At 33.2% G+C, this 22,314-nt stretch overlaps 2 protein-coding genes across 3 annotated transcripts; both read right to left on the reverse strand.

Moving 5' to 3' along the window:
• Window positions 1–3,548: 3,548 nt before the first annotated feature.
• On the reverse strand, window positions 3,549–6,571 carry LOC137828044 (protein PHLOEM UNLOADING MODULATOR). The gene is made up of 4 exons (XM_068634448.1): window positions 6,120–6,571; window positions 5,084–5,478; window positions 4,466–4,659; window positions 3,549–4,347 (listed from the first exon to the last, which is right to left on the reverse strand). The coding sequence occupies exons 1-4, from the start codon at window positions 6,407–6,409 to the stop codon at window positions 3,949–3,951; spliced, it is 1,278 nt and encodes a 425-aa protein (XP_068490549.1). The 5' UTR covers window positions 6,410–6,571; the 3' UTR covers window positions 3,549–3,948.
• A 2,185-nt stretch (window positions 6,572–8,756) lies between these two features.
• Window positions 8,757–20,896, reverse strand: LOC137830329 (sterol 3-beta-glucosyltransferase UGT80B1). Of its 2 annotated transcripts, none has more exons than XM_068637603.1 (14): window positions 20,308–20,896; window positions 19,319–19,467; window positions 18,770–19,006; window positions 16,245–16,356; window positions 14,996–15,166; window positions 14,029–14,092; window positions 13,741–13,798; window positions 13,450–13,627; window positions 12,780–12,910; window positions 11,352–11,454; window positions 10,025–10,101; window positions 9,735–9,782; window positions 9,420–9,569; window positions 8,757–9,225 (listed from the first exon to the last, which is right to left on the reverse strand). In XM_068637603.1, exons 1-14 carry the CDS (start codon window positions 20,486–20,488, stop codon window positions 9,022–9,024), a joined length of 1,863 nt encoding a protein of 620 aa, XP_068493704.1. In that variant the 5' UTR covers window positions 20,489–20,896; the 3' UTR covers window positions 8,757–9,021. The 2 variants fall into 2 exon arrangements, with proteins under 2 accessions (XP_068493704.1, XP_068493703.1); XM_068637602.1 differs by having other exon boundaries at window positions 16,245–16,362; window positions 18,776–19,006; window positions 20,308–20,886.
• Between the last annotated feature and the right edge of the window lie 1,418 nt (window positions 20,897–22,314).

The raw sequence follows: 22,314 nt of genomic DNA on the forward strand, positions 1-22,314 counted from the left end.
TTCTTCACAATTTTTTTTCAAATCACTGTAAATTTACTCTCTCAAGTTCGCACACATCCTTTCCCTTATCCAAACACATAGAGAGAACTGTACGAGTTAGCTTGCAACCCTCTGTGAAAAAGTCGGACGAACTCATTATTTTGGTTCGCTAACCCACTTAGGCCCATTCTGCATAACCAGCAACCTGTGTGAGACAAGTATGAGGCAAGGTAGACCAACTCACTAGCCCGCATAATAATAAAAATGGTGTTTTATCATGCACCTCCTAAAGTTGCTTCCTACACCCCATCAATTCCAAAAATTAAATTTCAAAAGTCAAAATAGTTGTTCTAAATTTTGGGAGGTAAAATTGTTGTTCCGAAAAGGTTATTCAGAATACTTTTTTTCTCTCTTCTAAATTTCTATTTCTGAAAGACTTTTATGTTATGGAAATTAAATTCCAAAATTAATGACGGGCATTAAAAAATTTGATGGAGTGCAGGAAGAAACCCTAATAAAATACAAAATTGTTTTCTCCAACTTTTGTTTTATATATATATATATATTACAAGTGCATTCATATTTTTTTTTATTTTTAATAAATTTTAATTTTTTTAAGCGGATTGGCCCATAAGCCAATGGGTCATCCCTTATATGAAGCAGATCAATAGGTTCCACCTGCATTACTTAAGCGGAGCAAGCCAATGCAAAGCAGACCAATGCAGGACGAGTCAACCCACATAGCCACCCCTACTATCCATTGAGATATCACCTTTTAAACATGTCCATTTACGATATAATTGTTGATTTGGAAAGAGTAAATTCTCTCTCCACCTCCATACCTTTCCATTGCATCTCCATAATAATTTTCTCTCCACCTCCATACCTTCTCGTTGCACCTCCAAAAATTTGATGGAGTGTAGGAAAAATCTCCCTAATAAAATACAAAATTGTCTTCTCTAACTTTTGTTTATATATATATATATATATATATATATATATATATTACAAGTGCATTCATTTTTTTTAATAAATTTTAATTTTCTTATGCGGATTGACCCGTAAACCTGCGAGTCATCCCTTATATGAGGCAGGTCAATAGGTTGCACCAACATTACTTAAGTGGGGCAAGCCAATGCAAGACAGACCAATACAGGACGAGTCAGTCCACATTGTCACTCCTACGATATCACCTTTTAAACATGTCCATTTGCGATATAATTGTTGATTTGCAAAGAGTAAATTCTCTCTCCACCTCCATACCTTTCCGTTGCATCTCCATAATAATTGTGAAAAGTCAATTTTAACCATTTAAAATTATTTAGATAACCCTAAATGAAGCGTAATCTCATCTTTTTAAATAACCTCAATTGCACCCCCCACACCCCATACCTTCATTCCGGTTGAACATTTCCATTCTTTTCTAGTCCCAACATTTGAGAAAGTAGTTCCATCATTTGAGCATGTCTAAGAGGGTTGACGAGATGATTCATTGTATTCAACGTTTCCTAGTGCAAACAATTTTTTTTTTAGTTTTGTAATTTATATTTGCATCTCATTGGTTTTTTTCTAGGGTTTTAGGTTTTCGGATTGTACAATCCATAAGGTATTCCCAAATCTGGAGATACCTTTTAGATTGTATAATCCAAAAGCCTTTTGAAAAAAATGTTTTTGGGTTGTACAATTTGAAACACATTTTTAATTAAGGGGGTGTTACGGACTTTACAATCCGGTATCCACACAAAAATGCGAATGAAAACACAACCACCGCCAGTAAAAATAACACAAAACTTACCTCAACCACCAAGGTTCACCACTTGAAAATTAGGAAAAAAACATCACAATCTCCACCATATTAAAAAAACTATTGTTGGAATTAAAAAAAAAATATGAAGGTGCAGGGGAAATGTATAAAGGTATAGGGAGAATTTTTCTTTGAAAAGTTGTAAAAAAATATTTTGAATGCCAGCTTTTACAAGTAAATTAAGCCACTTCATTGTTGGGCTTATACATAGTCGTGCAAACACAAACTTACAAATTTAATCCCCTTGCGTGGATTTCGAGGTGAAAGGCTTATGTACCTACCCAGAATATAAGGAAAATACATTTCTTTCTTATTACATTACATTTAACTCGGTAACTGGGTATTGTACTGGACAGAAGTGTTCGGGACCTCAGTCCAAGCATATGAGTATGGTTAACTCGGTTTTTGGGCCCAAAGGGCGGGTCATGGGTTCGACCCAGTTTCATTGGTAAGCCCGATGGAGAATAAATTAAATAGAGAAAATAATAAGTTTGGTCATATAGTGATATAAAGTTGTTAGTTAATATATATATGTTAGAATAGAATATATGTGAATATACACTAGTTAAATAAATGTATGTATAAAGCTGTTAGTTGAATATATAAAGCTGATAAATAAGTGGAGAGCACCCGAGAATAAATGTGCATGAGATTCTCTTCTATTGTTAGCACCGTGAGTAAATGTGCACGTGAACAAAATATTTTCCTGTTGTTAGCACCCAAACATGAAAGGTGCACGTGAGCAGGTGATTTCCTGTTATTATTTTATACTTTCAGTAGAGATTATATTCTCGTGAGTGAAAGTGGTTAGAGGAATAACTATAAAAGGGGCTTGAGACCCCAGTAAATGTATGTTGTTTCTGAGTACTAGAGACTTAAACTGTTTATTATTTTGTATGCTCTCACTGACTTAATCATCAGAGTGTGATCAATAGGTAGAGTCCCTTCTTCTTCAACGGAGCGTTATTCCAGTGCACCAAGAGGAGACAAATTTGAAGCAGAGGTTGTCCATCCAGTCAACCGACGAGAACAAGTATTTAATACCATAATGGTACAATTAAGACACTCTATACTGCCAAAATAGCTACATTATGACCATAATAGCCGTTTTAATACTTCATCAATGTTTCTATACAACGACATAAACCAATAAATACATGATGACTTCTAGAAAAGTTAAATAGACTTTTGCAGGTGAACCTCCGTTCTATCCTTGTAATCAATGTACACTATAAATCAATCTACAATCAATATACCTCAGAACTCGAACTCTTCTAATCCATTCTCAATAAGAAGAACAAATTTATGATATTTTATTTTAAATTTTAGTATTACTAATTCAAGTTTTGTATTCATAATTGATTGCTTTGTCTCATGTACACAAAAATATAAATTACAAGTTTAGATGACATTAATGCATTTGACTCGGTATTATTTTATTGAAAGAAAAAGAGATGGACAATTTCATGGTAAAATATGTGGCAACATGTGTTCAGGAGTTTGCAAGCAACGCTAAACCCTTGGTCCTAATTTTCTCAATTTACTTAAAAAGCCACATAGAAATACTAAGAGAGCATTTAAGTTTGAGAATGCAGGATTACTTAAGCCTGATTTCCAAAATATGGTGAGTGAAAGTTGACCTAGGGGATCTCATGAAGATCTGTGAATCAATATTGAAAAATGATAAAAAAATTTAAGGGATGGAGGTTACAAGCCAGAAAACAATACATAGCCGCAATAAGAAGTGTAGAGGGAGATGGAGGCATTGTGGGATAAGGAGGATTTGCACTTAGTACAAGAATTACATGAAAAGACTATAAAAATCTAACCCATTCTATCCAACTCATTCTTCCCAAACAAAGTAAATCAAGACTCGTCTTGCAAATGTAACGTGGCAATTATGAGTTGTCAATTTTTTGTAATGATACAATTACATCAAACAAGATAACATACATGTCTAGTGGTTACAAGAGGATGACAATGATCAAGAAAAGTCCATGATACCGAACACTAAATCCTCACTTCAGGGGTATTTGCAGGAAGCCTCATCACGTGATGTACATAATTGTATGACTCCAAAACTAATACCGAGAATACCAGAATACTTGCAAGTTTAAAACCGTGTGACATTCTAAAAAAGTGGGTCGCCAGAAGATCATCCATGATCATCCATCACTTGTCAATATGAAAGCCAGAACAACAACGGTGAGTGCAAAGACAATGGTGGCACTACGAAACAACCGTGCATATTTAATTCCAGTCGGATCCTTTCTTTCTTCACTGCTTAACTCAATCTCTTTGAGAAGCTCCCTCACTCTGTCCATGTCCGAGTCTTTTGAAGCTTGGATTAGTCTGCTTTGAATCGTCTCCAGCTTGGTCAGACTCCTATTACTTGACGTAGCCTCATGTGACCATATAAAACCCGTCATCTTCCACAAGAGGATCCCTACATAGATGGCTACAATGCAGTCTACAGTGTAATGATGACGTTCTCGTATTTCTCTTTGGGCACTATGCATCAAAAGAAGCCATACAAGAGCAGAACTGAAACCTCCATATGCTTCCTGCAGTTATTATAGTATAGAAAGAAAAATCGAAAGGTAAGCTCCTGCTAACAAAATCAACTGCAAACAATCAAAAGATGAAAACACAAGGCAGTCTTGAAATTAATTCAAATCATACTGTCCAAGCCATGGCTGTGAGTACGGCAACAAGCATGTGGCCGCTGTATAGGAGATCATTGCAGCCACCTCCAGCTTTCTTTAACAGATTGTACCATGAAGGTCCTTCGGACACAGTGGGTCGCAAAAAATCAATCAGAAAGTTCATTGAACCCCAATCTGGCTGGTAGTCACCAACTGGTTTTCCAATGTCAACTAAGAAAAAAAAGTATGTTAATTTGGAAGACCGTCTGATCCAAGCAAAATGTCCCTAAAGATGGACAGGTTCATACAGACATATTATCCAGCGGAGAGTAAAAGCTATACTTGCGGATGATACATGAAATAAGAAAATCTTAATTCATGCATGTCCAAAGAAACTCCAAATGGCTGCAAATAATTCCAGGGTCCAAAACCTAATAATTTTTAGGTTCAATTCAAAGTTGATGTTTCTAGTCAACGAAGTTCATGAAAAATAAACGAAGAGTGTCTTTAATCAGAATCACAAGTCTTGTAAATTTGTAAACATTATGGGCCATAACATAAGCACTCCCAGATTAAATCAGTAAATGGTATGAGAACATTACTTTGTAAGTTAAAAGCAGTTGCTAGAACCCAGCAAAAATAATATCCTACATACCATAAGCTGTATCTAGCTTTATCACCCGGCTGATAGCATCATGATCTGTAGCATAGGGAACATAATACTTCTGGGCCCAAGGATGAGGATACCCCGGAACTCTGAACCGAGAACCAGCACACCAAGGACGGGCTGATGGCAAAATTGTAGACGCAAAAGTTATGGCACGAAGAAGGCGGCCAACTCCCATGGTAAACATATATCTAGCCCCTAATCCGAGGCCCGGAGCTTTCACAGAATCAAATAGCACCGAGAACGCCAGCATCATAAACAACATCAAGAAATGGTGCAGTCCTATGATTCGAGCTCTTAATATCTTAACAATAGGACTGGGAAGTTTCTCATTTAATGCCAATAGAAACCATTGACCCGTATCTGGAAGCGGAGGTGTATTCCTGTCAGAAAAAAAAAAGGATTTTATTTTCAAATAGAAATCACAACACTCGATTGAAGTTAAGTTCATGTAAAAATAACGATGGCACACTCTCTACCACACCTGGATTATCTTTATTGTGATTTACGTTAACGGAGAATTACTCAAAACCTTATGGCCCGTTGTTAATATTGTAATTTTCAAATTGAAATTACCAATGCCAGTGATCTTGTTTAATGCACTTATGTTAGCTTGTTGATGCTTACTTCTTGCTACTTGTGCTAGTAACAGATTCTCTGAAATATTCTTTCCGAGTTTTCAATCTTAAAGTTAAATTTTTATCGAAAATGGTAAAATCAGAAGTTCGTTAATAAATTAATTAAGAACTGAAATCAACACTAATAATTTTTTGTCATTATTACTAATTGTCACAGAGACATTAATACAAGTTATCTTATTTTAGCCAAACAGATATTACTTAAAGCATCCAAAAGCCGTTGAATCTAAAATATTATTACTAAATACAAATCTGCGCCTACCACCAAAACGAGATCCACTTTCCAAAATCTAATCAAGATCAACGAGATAAGAAACATCGGTGATCTACACATTGCAATGAACAGAAGAAGGAACGGCAACGGAGTTGGGTAGAGAGACAGTTACCGGTGCCAGTCGAGGCCGAGGACGGCGGTGACGGAGCGGACGGAGAGGGCTTCAAAGAGAAGTGCGGAAAGCATGAAGAGCATGGAGGCGACGAACGGAATCGCCGAACGGAACTCGGCGGACCAGTGACGGTAGGAGGGGACGCGGACCACAGCGGCGAGGGCGAGGAGGGACCACAGCGCCGGTTGCAGCCAAGAGTGCCACGTCGGGGACAGGTGGCGCAGGTAGTCGACGGTGATGTAGGACATGGCGGCTATGGCCAGGCCGGCGTTCTTCGCCGGCCACCGCATGGGCTGCGAGTGAGAGTGAGGAATCGAAGAGTGTTGGAAGTGAAGACTGACTGGAAGAGTAGAATTGAGCTGAGGCGGACTTTCAGGGGAAGTGGGTATTTAAAAATATAAAAATTACTAAATCTTTACTTTTAAAATAACCAGAATATTTATTACGTTTGTATCTTATTTCCTTTCTTTTGATGTCTTCTATTGTATCTGTTATTTTCTATTTTGTCGTTTTATCGGTAAGATATGTGTGTCATGATATTATGACGCTTAAGTTTAAAGGTTGGAGTATTAGATGTTTGGGATATAAATTCTATTACCTTCTTTTAGAAAGAGGTCATCTATTTATAACTACAATTTTAAACTTCAGGATATACAAATTAATGGATATAGTCAATAAAACTCAATGATTCGTTAATCATTGTTTACGTGTAGTTATTGCATAATAATTACTTAATAATATTATTTAATGATGTGTTTATTTTTAATTTTTTTTCAATTACTCTTCTATCAACAAATGCAATACAAGTAACCCCACTAATGAGGATACATAGAATAATTTTTTAATTATTTGATAATAATATAAAACAAAAAAATATTTTAGCTCATTTGCATCAAGTTTAAAATTCTTTTTTCTATAGCATTCATCCGGAGGAACATGTGAGAATAATAGGTAAAAGTTGATTAGTAGCATATTACTACAAATGTCATACTAATTTTCATAAATTTAAAATCCATAATACCAATTGTTTAGAAATACCATTTAGTTTATTTTAATTAAATATTATTTAGTTGTCTCTATTTGAGCAACCTTAATTAATTTTGTTTTTATTTGACAAAAATCGATACGATTTTTATAAGGTTTTTTTTTAATGAAATTCAATGGAATCTATATAAACCATGTTTTCATCCATAGGATAGTACCCGAATCTTTAAAAAATTCGATTATATTTGAATTGTCCATTTTCAAATAATATCCACAATAATCACAAATATTTTTTTTTTTTATAATTTAATTTATAAAAAGTTTCACATTCAATCCACAAATGCGTCAATTTTTGGCTTTCATGGAGATTTTTTAGAATTTTCTCTTATAGTGGAATCAATATCATTTGTATCATTTGTACTAGTTATGAAACTCAAACTACAATTCTCACTTTCACTACTAAAAAAAGTAACTATAAAAAAACCATCATTGGATTTGTTAATATTACCAAAAATACAACTATCAATAAAAATTTGAGAATGAAAATAACTATCAATGGAACTATGAATGTTATTGTTCTAACAACTAAATGAAGTATTACTAATCACTCTTAATAACAACATTAAGATATCTAGAAAAAAAAAATTGTTCACTTATAAAAGAGTAATTGTTGTTAATATCCAAAGTTTTTTTTTCACTATCTAAACATATTGAATAACTATTCCTATTATCATATTTAACTAAAAAAGTTTTATCAACACCTACTAAATAATCAAAAGAGTTATAACTAGAATTATCACGTTTAGACTGGTATTCTCAACAGATCAAGACTCTCAAAGTTATAACTAGAATTATCACGTTTAGACTGGTATTCTCAACAGGATCAAGACTCTCCATTAATTTCTTTCTTTAATTCACACCTGTATTCTAACTTTCTATTAAGTAACATAGAATTGAAATACCATTTTCCATAAATTTTTTTCCTATATTTACATAAAATATAATAAATGTAAATTTTTTTCCTATATTTACATAAAATATAATAAATGTATCTAATCAAGTACTTATGTGTATTAGGATGTTCGACCTCGGATAGTATAATATTATTGAAACATTATTAAAAAAATAAATTAAAATTAGACTAGTTGTCGAATTATTAACTAAATCAGGCTTTACTATTTAAATTAAAGATGGTGCATGTGTAATTTGATAAATCAGAGTATTATTATTTTGAAATATGTAGGGGTTGCTAATTTCCAAGATAATCCAGAAGAACAACAATAGCTCCTGTTTTCACATAGTTCAAAGACATAGATCAGCATCAAGCGTACGGGTGGTAAGGAGGACAAGCTCCAACATTAATAACATCAACCACATCCAAGTAATTTGGGCTTCTTAGTTACAGTTATTTTCATAATAGAATATAATATTTTAAAAACGTGTTTTTAGTTTTTCACGTTTTATATAAATTTTTAAAATAGTTTTAAACCATAAATTAAACGTAATTAAAATGAAATACTTGTGTCTAATAACAAGATCAAAAGCAATATATACATACAAAGATATTGACATCAACTTTATATAAGGAACACTATATCTCCCACCTTTTAAAAGCCAAAAATAAAGTAGCAGGAGAAAAAAATGAAGGCAAGCTACACAAAATTCCTGCATGATATTATTATGAACTATGAAATTTGGAAACATACAGAAGCATACTATTTGGACCAACCGCTACATGAATGTTGTTACCCTTATCTATCACTATTGACACAACCTATACCTGGGGTGGGGGGATGTATATCAAATATACATTATACATTAATGAATGGAATACTAAAAAAGCAAAACGCTATGCAGCCTACAAACTGTAATTCTATAATGAATCAATGAAAATGAAAACGCAATCAATGCACAAAAGCTACACACCACCACAAGGAGCACAACAGAATCTTCCAAGTTGGAGAAAAAACCACTGCAAAGGATTCAAGTGTTCATCCTCCTCCAGAGATGGGGTTGGCAACGGCAACTCATCAGGCAGATGTCGATGGAATGCATCAACTGCAGCAGCAACACCATCTTCATTCTCAATCCACTTAGCAATTTCCTTTGCTCGAGACTTCACCTAAACATTTATTATCCACTAACTATCAATATTATTAGCTAAACCATGACCCCATGATTTTGCTTGAATAACACTAGTATTATATTTTGTTTATTAAATATGCTGGAGGGAAAAGAAGTGGGCGTATATTTTTTATTTTTAAAATCCTTGCTCTTTGGAAGTATAAAAGAGGGATGAAAAGAATTTAATTTCACCTCTGGCTGGAGCATGAATCTAATGGCATTTGATAAATTCTCAACGTTGAGCTGAGATATTGGGATTGGAGCGGGTCCCAATTCTTTCTGATATATTATCTCTCCCCAAAAGAATTGATCTCCAAAGAATGGAACTATGGTTGTTGGACACTGCAAGTATGGTAGTATTCATATTATAAAAAAAACAGAAGCAAAAACTTTTTTTTTTAATTTTAAAAGCACCATAATTATGTTGCCATTAAATTCTAACACATTCAAAGAATCCTCGGATTATGTAAAAGAAAAATATCCAAGATACTATTGAACATTAATTACCCCAGCTTTTAATCCTGTAGCCGTGGTTCCAGCTCCACCATGATGCACCTGCAAAATTGTGCCAAAATATCTTCTAGTTAATAGCATACCAAAATAATTTCCACCAACCCCTTTCTCTCCCCCCTCATTCTCTTAGTTTTCTCTCCGAAGAACTTATCGCAGCTAAAATTTGAATTGTGAAATTAAGAATCAAAGTAAAAAAAGGCTTAAACCAGCATTGAGTAAACCACACTGACAAACTCCAAAGCTTTTCCATATAAACCCACACGTAAAGATAAATTCAAACTCACCACAGCAGAGCATTGAGGAAACAGCCAATCGTGAGGGCATTCCTCCAGAAGGAAAACGTTGTCAGAAAGTTCTGCCACTGCATAATGGAAAACAAAATGCAATTGAAACTAATGTCACCTAAAATGAATTGAAACAAAATGTATGATTTTCTGAAAGCGTATCACAAAACATGTCCCGAGAAAAAATATCTATTCTTCAAAGTTAAGGCCAACAAAAAGCAAACAATTCAACAGAAAGTTCTCACTGAATCAAGTGATTACTGGACAAAAAATTGATAATATTAATGAAAATTTTGAGGAATGTCTTAGTCTTCGATACACTAGCTGACAAAACATATAGAAACAAGGGGGGTAAACGTTAAAGCATATGAAATAAACTGAAATATTCAATGTTTAGGTTACTTGCCAATTGGCTGTGTGAAATTGCCTTTATTCTGCTTATCCTCCTTAAGATTACTAAATAATACTTTAGGAAAAACGTTTATATGGTGATCTTTACACAGTTCACTCATCCTTTATGCTCTGTTCAGTTGAGAAGAACGGAAGAGGGAGAGAGGATAAAATTAATGTGTTGTTGATTAGTGTGGAAGAAAGAGAGTAGAAAGAGTTTTAAAATAGATGGACCCGCTATACCATTTCCCGCTATACCATTTCTATCTGTCGTTTCATATCTTTCCTATTTCTCTTCAACCAAACAGCTTTAATTTCTATTTTATTTTTCACTTATTTCCACTCACCATTTTTATTTCCGTTCACCTTATTTTCTCTCTTCTCTATCAAAGAGGACCTTAGCTCCTACAAAACAAAATTATGTATGCTAACAAGAACACGAGTGAAAACAAATAATTCCGCTAACAAATGAAAATAAGTTTTATAATATTTCATATCACTAAGTTATTTTTATATACCCTTCTAAAGGTTGGAAATAGGCCTCTTCAGTTTGTAGAATCACATATTATAAAATCATTCATCAGAAGATAACTTTTGAGCTTCAAAGAAAAAAAGTGACTAACAGAATGAGAAAATCTATCATACAACTAAAAAATGCAAATTTCTCAGGCTTTTTCATGTACGCAAATTCGTAAAAGCCAAATAGAACTAAGTTTAAAAATTAGGAAGGGGTTAGTGGGGAGGGTTTGGACAACTTGCACGAGGTCATTAGGTTAAACTTGGTAATACGGAACACATATCTCACTCATTCATTGACACTGGCACAAACAAATAAAACGTGAAACAAACAATTAATTATAACTTCCTCAAACGCAGTAAGTATTTTGAGAAAAAGGTACCGAATAGGTACAAAACAAAATTGGAATAAAACACTTACAATTCCCTAGATTGCCCCAACCCCGGTCAATAATTCCCCGCTGTTCCGTATCTCTTAGTGCCTCCAATATAACATCTGTTGTTCCTTTAGGATCTTCAAGAGGCTGAAAAAGAAAAACAAACTTTTTTAGAGGATTTCAAAATTTTGCTAATAGTGTCATCGACTTATAAAATGTCACGTTCATGAGCTTACAAAGTTATGAGTATTGCTGAAAGTTATTGATAAAAATATGCCAATTGCACATTTGCACTGGTTCTATGATAACTATAACACCTCTTTATATGACATGTACAATCAGTGTACCCCGATTTATGCATGGTCAAGAAAATAATTAAAGGAAATTATCTTGACCAGAGTCACATCTGTGGATCTACTAGTTCAGAAAGGTCAGAATCATGATAATAAGTAGTCATATTTTCTATACACACCAAAGGAACTAATCCTATAAGCTCAAGGAAAAGTGTTCTTCAGCGAGAGAAATTGGGAATTAGGATTTTTGATTGGGGATATAGATATTTATAATAATTAAAAAACAGCAATTAAATATTAATTACTGACACCTCAAGTTTTTAATTAATATTAAAAAACAGGATTTACAGATTAATTTCAATATTTAATTGCTGTTAATATTTAATTAAAATTTTGGAATAATTAGGCAACATGCGTACAGCAGCCACCATTCAAAGCCCGCCAAGTCACTGTCATTCCCGGCAGTGCCTCCATGAACACCATTTAATAACATTCTTTGAGAATAAGATTTAGTTATTAGGATCTTTGGGTATCCTATTAGAAGATTGGAGAATTGGAGTAGAACATTTTATTCAATTCCTGACTACAACTTTTTTGATCCACTAGTTTGGGTTGCTTGTCTTGGTACTGTTTCCCTATAAGGCAGATCACCAAAGGAATTCAAGAATTCAGCCTCCACTGAATCTGAATATCGAGATTTTTGAGTAATCTTTCTGATTCTGCCCAATGTGGGATTGATAGCAGATTATATAATGAATAATCAACGCACAAACACAGTCCAAATGCAATGTACAAAAATAGATTGTACCATTCTCAGGCATCAAATGTGTCACGTCTTGCAAAGAAAAAGTAACCTATAAATCTTGCATGAAACATCATGTTTCATTTACCTGAAGAAAAGTTTTCATCCTCCAAGTACGTAACAACTACTAATGCATTGTTTTGTTGGGCTAATTTACTATTTAGAAGGATTGTATTGAGATTATTTATAAGGAAAGTATTGAGACTTACATGAAACTCTAAAATATTTTAAAAACTTATTCGAGTTTTCATATTCAGGGAATAGAGACATCAAGATACAACTAAATTGGCAATTTACTCTATTTTTTAAAAAAAGAAGCTCATTATTAAAGATAATTCATGAAATAATGACTTATAATTCAAGTGGAATTACCATACCATGCTCCCAAACCCAAAATACAAAGGAGGTGGCCCCTTTTTAATCCATTGGACAAAATCTTCCTGAGGTTGATACTTTGATGCAAGGCTCAAGAAGCAGTAACCAACAACATCAACTAAAGGGCCCCAATCTGCACATTTGTAAAATGTTATTAGTGCTACAGTAACAAATCCGGGACGCTGAGCAAAAACTGTCTACCAATCATGTAAGGTGGCTCTAGTAATTACTGTCAAGAATAATTTCTTCAAAAGGCTTAACATGTTAGGTGGAGATCCTTCAATGATTTTTTTATGTTAACATTTGTAAATAATAATATTATTAACACAAAATGTTGACTGTACTTTATAGTTAATACTTGATACATGTGAAGTCTCTTCAATGCTTAAACTTGGACAAAAATTGATTGAAATCTGATTTGAACCAAAGCAGTTACAAACGCCTTCCACTATAAATTCATATATTGTATAATAAGACTATTCAGTAATTAAATTTCAATAGATAACTTCATAATATAGATTCACAATCCAAGTCAACAGTTACTGTGTTTTCAGTTCTCTAATAACAGCTATCCATTTGCTACTTCAATGACATAAAATGATTGCTCTTTAAAAAAAAAAGTATGAGGAAAGCATCAGATAATGTAACTAATGATGTAATCCTAGTCCATACCACTTGGTTTTGGAACAACATGAGGACTCCACATATAGCTAGTCGGTAAATGAGATATTGATCCACGATACATACTGAAGTATGCAATAGGAGCAAGCTTCAATGTCGATTTCCTGAAGTTATTAATAATTCTTCGCATTCCCCACCATATCAGCAGATCTACAATTATATAGGACAGCTGGAGATGGGAAGGAAACATTGAAACAGGTATGTGTTGGTCTTGAGGTAGTCCAGCAAATGTTTATAAAATTATCAAAATCAAAGTATATATTGTGTCAGCAAAGGACATACCCAATAACCAGCATTTTGAGGAACACGTACCAAAGGGTGGGGGAACTGATACGTTGGTCTGCATATTGAGAAGTTATTTAAGTGACCTCAAATATTTAAAGAAAGCTCTGAGAAGTGATGCTAAAAGAATGTCGCATTTTATCTGAATATTTGAAGATACAGTTTGGTTTTAATTAAAACACTACTGTACTACTTTATCAATTCAACAATTAGAAAAGTATCTATATCTTGTTATGAAACTTTATCTTTCTCACATAAAGTAACAGCTTATATAAAATTAAAACTCACGTCCATGGCATTGTGAAGAAGATATGGAGGGGCACCCCAAGGGCTTCAGCAACATGTACATGTCCTGCAAACAGGGATCACGAGATATAATATATCTATTTTACTCCAAAAATAAACATGTGTAAGTTCAGGAAAATTTGCAAATATTGAAGTTGTAAACAAACAAAAATATTCTGCTAAAATGAAAAAGATTTATTTTCTTAAAAATATTACAGAATTCAACAACATTCATATGGACTTGGCAAACATATTTTAAAGAAGTTGCATTATTCTTCAGGCTTTGAATGTGAAAACCCCCTGAATTTCATACTTCAAGGTTGGTAATTACTCTTGTATTACTGTTGTTCCTTCTATATATATATATATATATATATATATATATATATTTTCCTTTTTCTGGTAGATGATCAACACTTCCTGTTTATAAATTGGTGTGTGATATCCAAGTGAAAGTATTTAAAGAAAAAACTGAAATACCTTAATTTTTCTTTATTTCTACTTCTACTTCTCAGTTTATGCTCTTGAAGAGATAAGCCCAGCCCCACATTATATTTACGAGAAATTAAAATTAATTGCATGTATATGTGCAAAATGCTGATGCATCTCTAACTGTTAATACCAAGTAGCCATGTCTGATTCATATCAGGGTCAACCATTTGAAGGCCTACTAATATTTTTTTGATCATTCAGAAAAACAGGTCTAGTAATATAATATTACAATATGAAGACCATGAATATTGTCTAACTGTCATCCAGGTAACAGAAGTATGTTTCTATTGAACAGGCACAGAGACTTGTGTCAAGGCTAACGATATAATCACCAAATGTCATACTTGTAGATCACATCTTGTATGATTATCGTGTTTCAATAAAAGAACTAAGGATAATTAAACCTTAAAACAGATAAATCATAAGATATGAAATGGAGAAATACAAGACACTAATCTCTCAAGTCCTAACCACTTACCATAAGCAGGAGGATTGGCAATAATAGCTTGAGCTCTGAAAGGAACACCAGTTTCCATATCAGGTGCTGTACATGCTGGAGGAAGGGAATCAATGATGGCCTTCAGCTGTTTTCTTTGGACAGATATTTCAGCCGGTCCAGAAGGGATTAAACCTTTATTCCTAGCCATATCTATTATTTAAATATCTCATTTAGTATATCAGTATAAAATGAATAAGAGTAACAACAGAATAAGATTAAACAAAAAATGCACATTGTTTCAGCATGTTTCAAAACAAAAATAGGAGAGACTAGCTGAAGCTTGAAAGACCATAGTCATTGCCTGAAAGTGATTTGGGTATTAGGGTGCCTATGTCCCACATTGAGTAGCATATGATATTCAGTGGAGTACTTAAGTGTTTGGTTCTTCCCTCTTAGCCTTTAAAGACAGGTTCCCCTAGTGCTTAGGTGCTTAGCATTGCCTAACTTAGCTTGATCTACAGTGGAGAAATCAGTGAATCTTTTGCATATGCTAGTCCATTGGAGAATGAAATGAGATAATTTTTTACAATTTTTAATTACCTTAAAGTTTGCTATGTCATATGACTATTAGTACAAGAATTACTGTATATGAATTAACTGTATTAAAAGAGAGATCACAAGGCTTCAATAATTTTTATTCAGTTCTATTTCTATCAACTCTTATTTTATTTAACTTACAATTCAATTAGTTATTTACGATGCTCAATTTGCTTTCAAAAATCCTTGTTCCAAAAACTTATATTTTCTTTTCTTGGAAGTTATTATAGCTAGCATACATGATACATCCTTATCTATTTTAGATCTGTTTTAGGTTCATATACAGTTATAGACTAGCAAGATATGTTAATGTATATATTTTTACACTGTTGAACTTATTATAAACAATTGGAAATTTAGATAATGTGAGATATATTGACAACTTGAGGTATAAAAGCAAGATCTTCCATACAGCTACTTGCAAAGTATTATAAAATACTTCAGTTCTTTCCAGAAATCATTTAGAGAAATTAAGTGCAAATGAGCACCATGAGATATCAGTGCATTCCCGCATGATTTCTAATCTGTTCACCATTTTAATAGGTGAACCAATATAAAGAATTGGATATTAATGAAAATATTGAGGAAGGACCTCTCACATTCTGCTATGGTCAAGTTAAACAAAAAGTAACAAGTGGACTGAGAATAAATTATTGGATATTAATGGAAGTATTAAAAAGGGACCTCTTACATCCTGCCAAAACACGAGGATCACCACCCAGAGGATAGAAATCTACACCAGCTGACTTTACAAATATTTTGAAATTAGCATGTGTTGCCAGCCTAACATGATGACCATACTCCTGCAAGTAAATATTAGTTCATCTATGAAAGAAAGAATAAATGCAACAAAACTGACTGTTGGGACTTATGGTACTACATCAACATTGCATATTTTCAGATAGATCAGCAAGGGAAATCATGTAACAGCAATCAGATAATTTTGGAAAAACCTAGGGATTTTACATGATTGTTTGGGTAATCTTTACTTGTCAAAATTAAAAAAAAAATGGTCTGAAAACTTAGTAGATTCCAAGAATTAGAATGTGAGTCATGTCACTTAGGAAAAGATGTTAGATCTTCTTTTCCTTATCAGTTTGTATTATGATGTAATTATGTTTTTTCTATCATCCATATTCCATACAGATATTCAGGGCCAAGATGTGTCATATCTTTTGGTTTTAGGTATTTTGTTACTTTAATTTACGAGTATTAAATATGTACTTGGGTTTATCTTATGAAAGACTGTTCTCAATGGTTGTCTACTTTACATCCTTTTTTATTGAAATAAAAAATCAATTGGGTTAAGTAATTAAAATTTTAAGAAATGACAATGCCAAAGAGTACTTCTCTAATTTCTCTGTATTTTTATGTTCACATGGCCTTTCACACCAGTCTATTTGTCCTCACGCACCTCAATAAAATGGTATAATAAAGAGAAAAAATAGACACTTGGTTGAAACTGCTCGTACCTTGTTACTTGGTGCCAATATATTGGTCCATCATTGGGGCGATGTTATCCTAACTACTTGTTTTTTATTAACAGAATGTCGCCTTCTTCTCTCAGCAATAAGGTTCCCTATTCCATTCTTTTTCCAAATGATCCTCTCTTTCATATCCCCCCCTTGCGTTTGGTTGTGTATGTTTTGTTCAAAATATGTCTCCAAGGTTGGATAAGCTCTTTGCTTGTGCTGTTAAATATCAATTTTAAAAGGGTAACATTGTTACTTTTCTGAAACCAAGTATTACATGTCTTCTAATGTCATATTTTTTGTACAAATTCCTTTTTTCTCTCCGTTTGTCCAAGATGTTCATTTTGTCCACCAGGTCCTCCCTATACCATTAGTTGAGTTTGTTGTTCCTCTGTCCAAAATCTACCTAAACCATCATCACCTCTTTCTATTACCTACCAATGTAGGACTCAGATGGCTAGTCCAATGCTCTAAGGTGAATTCTCTTCATAAAGTTCTTCTAAATCATCACTCAATGCCACAGTTCCTAGTAATGATGATTCAGCTTGGCCCATTGCCCTCCAAAAAAAGTATTCGTTCTACCAGTAATCCACATCCTATTTATAATTTTCTTAGCTATCACAGATTGTCTCCTCCCTATTGTTCTTTTATATCATTTGTGTCCTTTATTACTATTCCAAAAAATGTGAATGAAGCACTTGATCATTCTAGATGACGACAAGTCATGATTGCAGAATGCAAACTCTTGACCATAATAGCACATGGGAGTTAGTTCCCCTTCCACCTGGGAAGAAGACGGTTGGGTGTCAATGAGGTTTTTGCCACTAAAGTTGGCCCCAATGGTGAAGTTGATCATCTCAAAGCCCGATTAGTTACTAAACTCTCTAGGTATTATGATGCTGATTGGGCAGGATTCCCTATTGACAAATTCTCAACTACAATATATTGAGTTTTCCTGGGAAGAAATATTGTTTCTTGAAAAAGTAAGAAACAAAATATAGTTGCCCGATCAATTGTTGAATCTAAATATAGAGCAATGGTGTGTCTTTTACTTGTGAACTTGTCTAGTAAAACAATTCCTTCAAGAACTTAATTTTTGTGAGATTCACCAAATGAAGATGTATTGTGATAACCAAGTTGCTCTCCACATTGCTTCCAATCCAATGTTCCATAAGAGGACTAAACATATAGAAATTGTTTGTCATTTTATTCGGGAAAAGTTGTTGTCCAAGGAAATTTGTACTGAGTTTGCCAGATCCAATGATCAACTTGCAGATGTCTTGACAAAATCCTTAAGGGGACCTCGAATTGAATTTATTTGTTCCAAGCTAGGTACATACAATTTGTATACTCCAGCCTGAGGGGAGTGTCAAAATAGGTATTAAATATAGGCATTAAATAGTTTTATTGAAAAATTGCTAAATGTTGTACCTATCTCTGTACCTAGGACTCTAGCTTTGTCTTTTGATCTTTTGCTCTTCCCTCTACTCATTGTATCAGAACTCTTATCAATATATGAGAACATAAGAGAGGCGATTCAAGCTCTCTAAAATATATCGTCTCCTTTATTTATCTCAAGTGTAAAGTCACATTTTAGGCTCATATTGAAGTAAATATCAATATATTAAGGAGTTCTACACCATAAAATATGCAAGAAAGCAATAACAAAGATTACAATGATTTAAAGGCAATTCTGATGTGTTGTGTGCATCAAAATGAATTGAATGAAAATATCCAAACATGCCTGAAGTTTCTTTGCTATGGCCAGAAAAGGTTGTACATCGCCTCTTGTTCCAACCACAAGTATGACAATTTGTAACCGTGGAACAGATTTTTTTGATTCTGAACCAAGACCTCCACTCACTGTTGACTCTTCAAAAGATTGGAGCTCTAACAATTCTGGAGCAACAGATGCACTCATTTCTAGATCAACTTCAACAGTCCCATCATTTTGTATCTTGACTAAGTTAGTAATCAATTGCTGAGTAGCAAAACAAGAAAGTGTCATGAACATGCAAATAATGTGGAAACTCTGACACATAAATGACTAATTCAGAACCATATTTTTCAACTACCAATCATTGTCAAGAAATCACAAGATATATCCAACACACACAAGAACTAATAGAACTATTTAGAGATTTGCACTGCATCTTCCAAACAAGGATGAAATGAACAGTCAAACAAATATTTATATCAGCCTTTTGGGTGAAACTTAATCCAACTAAAATAAAAATACGCAAACACAAGTTTGAAATTTAAGATCATTCAGATGCAGTAACACTTCCAATACCTTTGCCCGCTCAGACAGCCTGTCCAATATTGTGTCTCGCTTAGGGAATCCCCTCTGTTCTGTTATTGATCTAGAAATCATAAACTCGTCATCAACTCTAAGTGGGTTCCTTTCAGCTCCTACAGGGGCTGTGATGCAATGTTCCACACCTTCACAAACAAAATGGGATATACAAGACATAAAATTAATCATCCAACAGAAGCAATTAGAAACAGCAGTTCATTAGGACAAGGTCCATAGCATTTGTCACCAAGGTAGGCAGTGAGCAGACAATTATTTTCAAAGGAAATAAAGTCATTGAGGTAGAAACTAATTTCAACAAAATTCATTTTTTATATTTAAACCTGTGAAACTCTCAGGAGCCCAGAATACAAAACAGAGAAGAGAAAGAATTATTTTATTTCCTGATTGAAAATGAACAGAACAAGGAGAAAGATCTCTTTAGCAAAGAGAGTTTCCCCTTTCTATTACAAAGCTAATGCAGTTTTCAATTGATACAAAAGAGAATATACCACTCCTTTCCAACCCTCTCCTTCTATCCTCCCTAACTAACAAACTAACTTTACTGTAACTAACTCGACACTAACTATTTGTGCTTGGGAAAACTTTTGAAGAAGGGGTCCAATGAAGTAACGTTTCTTTTTCTCCAAGGCATTAATTTTGTAGAGCTAGGACATCTTTATTATCTACATATATTCTCAATGTTTTTATAGACTTATACAGTGCTGGAGCCAACTCCCCGTCCGTTAAACCCCAGAGCAAAATAAACCCCACCCCCACAAGCTCAAAAAGGTGCAAAAAACAAGTCAAACAAAAATGTATTCATCAGACAACAACAGAATGCAGTAAGGCAATAACATACTTAACACACTGAAGACACCTTCACTATTAACACAGCGCAACACACCCAAAGCAGTGCCTATTTCACAGTCATAACAATCAATTGCTTAACAAAGAAACTGATTTAGACAGAAGTATTGAGCACAAACCTCTTCGTGAGGAAGAAGAAACTTGCACCGACTCGTCGTCCTCAGAAGAAGCTTCACCAAACTTCTCATTCTCACCCTGAGACTTTATCTCCATTTGCTTGAGATCTTTCTTCTGCAGACCATCAAAAACCCCTTCCACCACTTCTTGAGACAAACATTCAATCTCATTACTACCCATCATCAGAATCAGAGTTTATCAATCCATTACTTCTTGCAAACAGAAGGAGCAGCATAAACAAAAGGTTCCAGTGAATCGGGTACAGAACAGTTGAAATAAAGCAGAGGCACCCATGCTAAACACGTGGGAAGTGGGCCTTCAGCGAGCGAGGGTGAAAATTAAGAGTGGAAAGGTTCTGTAACGAAAAAACAGGTTGGCACGCAAACCCACCAGTCATGAAAACACAGAGAACATTTGGTAAACCTAAAGTTCAAACCCTTTTTCAACCCAGTTCTTCCTTCGAGGTGTCAACTCAAGGCGTAGTTCAAGTTCCTCACGAGGAGAAGCACTTCTACTCAAAATCCCCAAACTATGAGCTATTCACAGCTCCAACGCTACCATGGCACTGCAAATACCACTTTTGGTCAACTTAATACTATTCAAATTACTTTTAAATTATATATTTTACCAATAATCTTTAACTTCTTTTCTCCGATACACACCTACAAAGTTGGTTCTTTATATCGTGTCACCGTATACTCTTATTGGAAAGTGTCGCAAAATTTGTAGAACATGTATCAATTCAAAAGTATTTATTGAATTTTTAATAATTTTAGTACGATTGTAACAAAACTTTTTGAAAAATAAAAATTAATTTTCTAAAAATTTAAATTTATTGTATAAATTTTTATTATAATTATAAAAATAAGAAATAAATTTTTAAATCAGTTATGAAAAATATTTTTCTGTTCAAAAAATAATGTAAAACATATTTAAGCGTATAAACCTTTATTGTGAATTTATATAATTCATAATTATATAATATATAAATTTGTGTCTTATTGGTGTGTCCGCATCAATATCTGTGATACATAGATACACATTTTCATATTAGTTAATATTTTCAACTTTAAATTTAAAAAAAATAAATCATAATAAACACCTTTATATTTTCTCCATCGTGATGCTATATTACCTCATTTTTGTTAGATTAAATCTTAATATTTATTTTATTCATTATAGTTTTCTGTTGAGAAAATATTTAGTTAAATATCTCAATTTTAAAATATAATATAATTCATAAATTAAAGGTATATCCTTTTTACTTATTAATAATTTTATATTTAATATTAGATTAAAATGTCTATATTATAGTGAAAAAATTAATTAAACATGGAAACAAATAAAATAAAACTAAATAGAATAAACGATTCAGTGTTCTTTCTCATACTGTCAGGCTTCCACCGCTTTATCTAGTACAGCAACCAATGACTCCTGCTAAATGACAGTTCTATGGACACAATTTTCTTCATTGTCGATTTTTTATTATTTTAGGCTAATTCTTTCTACGTATTTTTAAATTTCTAAAGTGTCCTTCGTTCTGGATTCATTCTAGAAAATTAGTTTTGAATATAATAAAATAAATTTCTATTCTACATTTAAAATATTTTATATTGACATTGAAAATTAACTTACAAAATCTATTTACATAAATAAAAAATGGATTAAAATTCATTTAAAAAAATTCCTTATTACGTTGAAGTTAACATTTGCTTTATACAAGTTACCATAATACAATAAAGATAATTTACATTAACAAAACTTAAATCGATGTTAGTGTATTTGTAATTAAGTTAATCTCACTTTGGGTTCTGTAAATGATTACAAAGACAGAACATGGCCTACATACAGCGATAAATTGCAACAATCAATGAAAATATATAACAAATTAATAATCTTAAGGAAGAGGATTACTATATTTTCATTCAGCACATCCAGAGATTCATGTGTCACTGAAACTTTCATCTCAAGTAATCATAACTAATAGCTTATCAATAATATAATGTCCT

The sequence above is a fragment of the Phaseolus vulgaris genome, chromosome 7, assembly GCF_000499845.2.
Source record: "Phaseolus vulgaris cultivar G19833 chromosome 7, P. vulgaris v2.0, whole genome shotgun sequence".
NCBI lineage: Eukaryota > Viridiplantae > Streptophyta > Magnoliopsida > Fabales > Fabaceae > Phaseolus > Phaseolus vulgaris.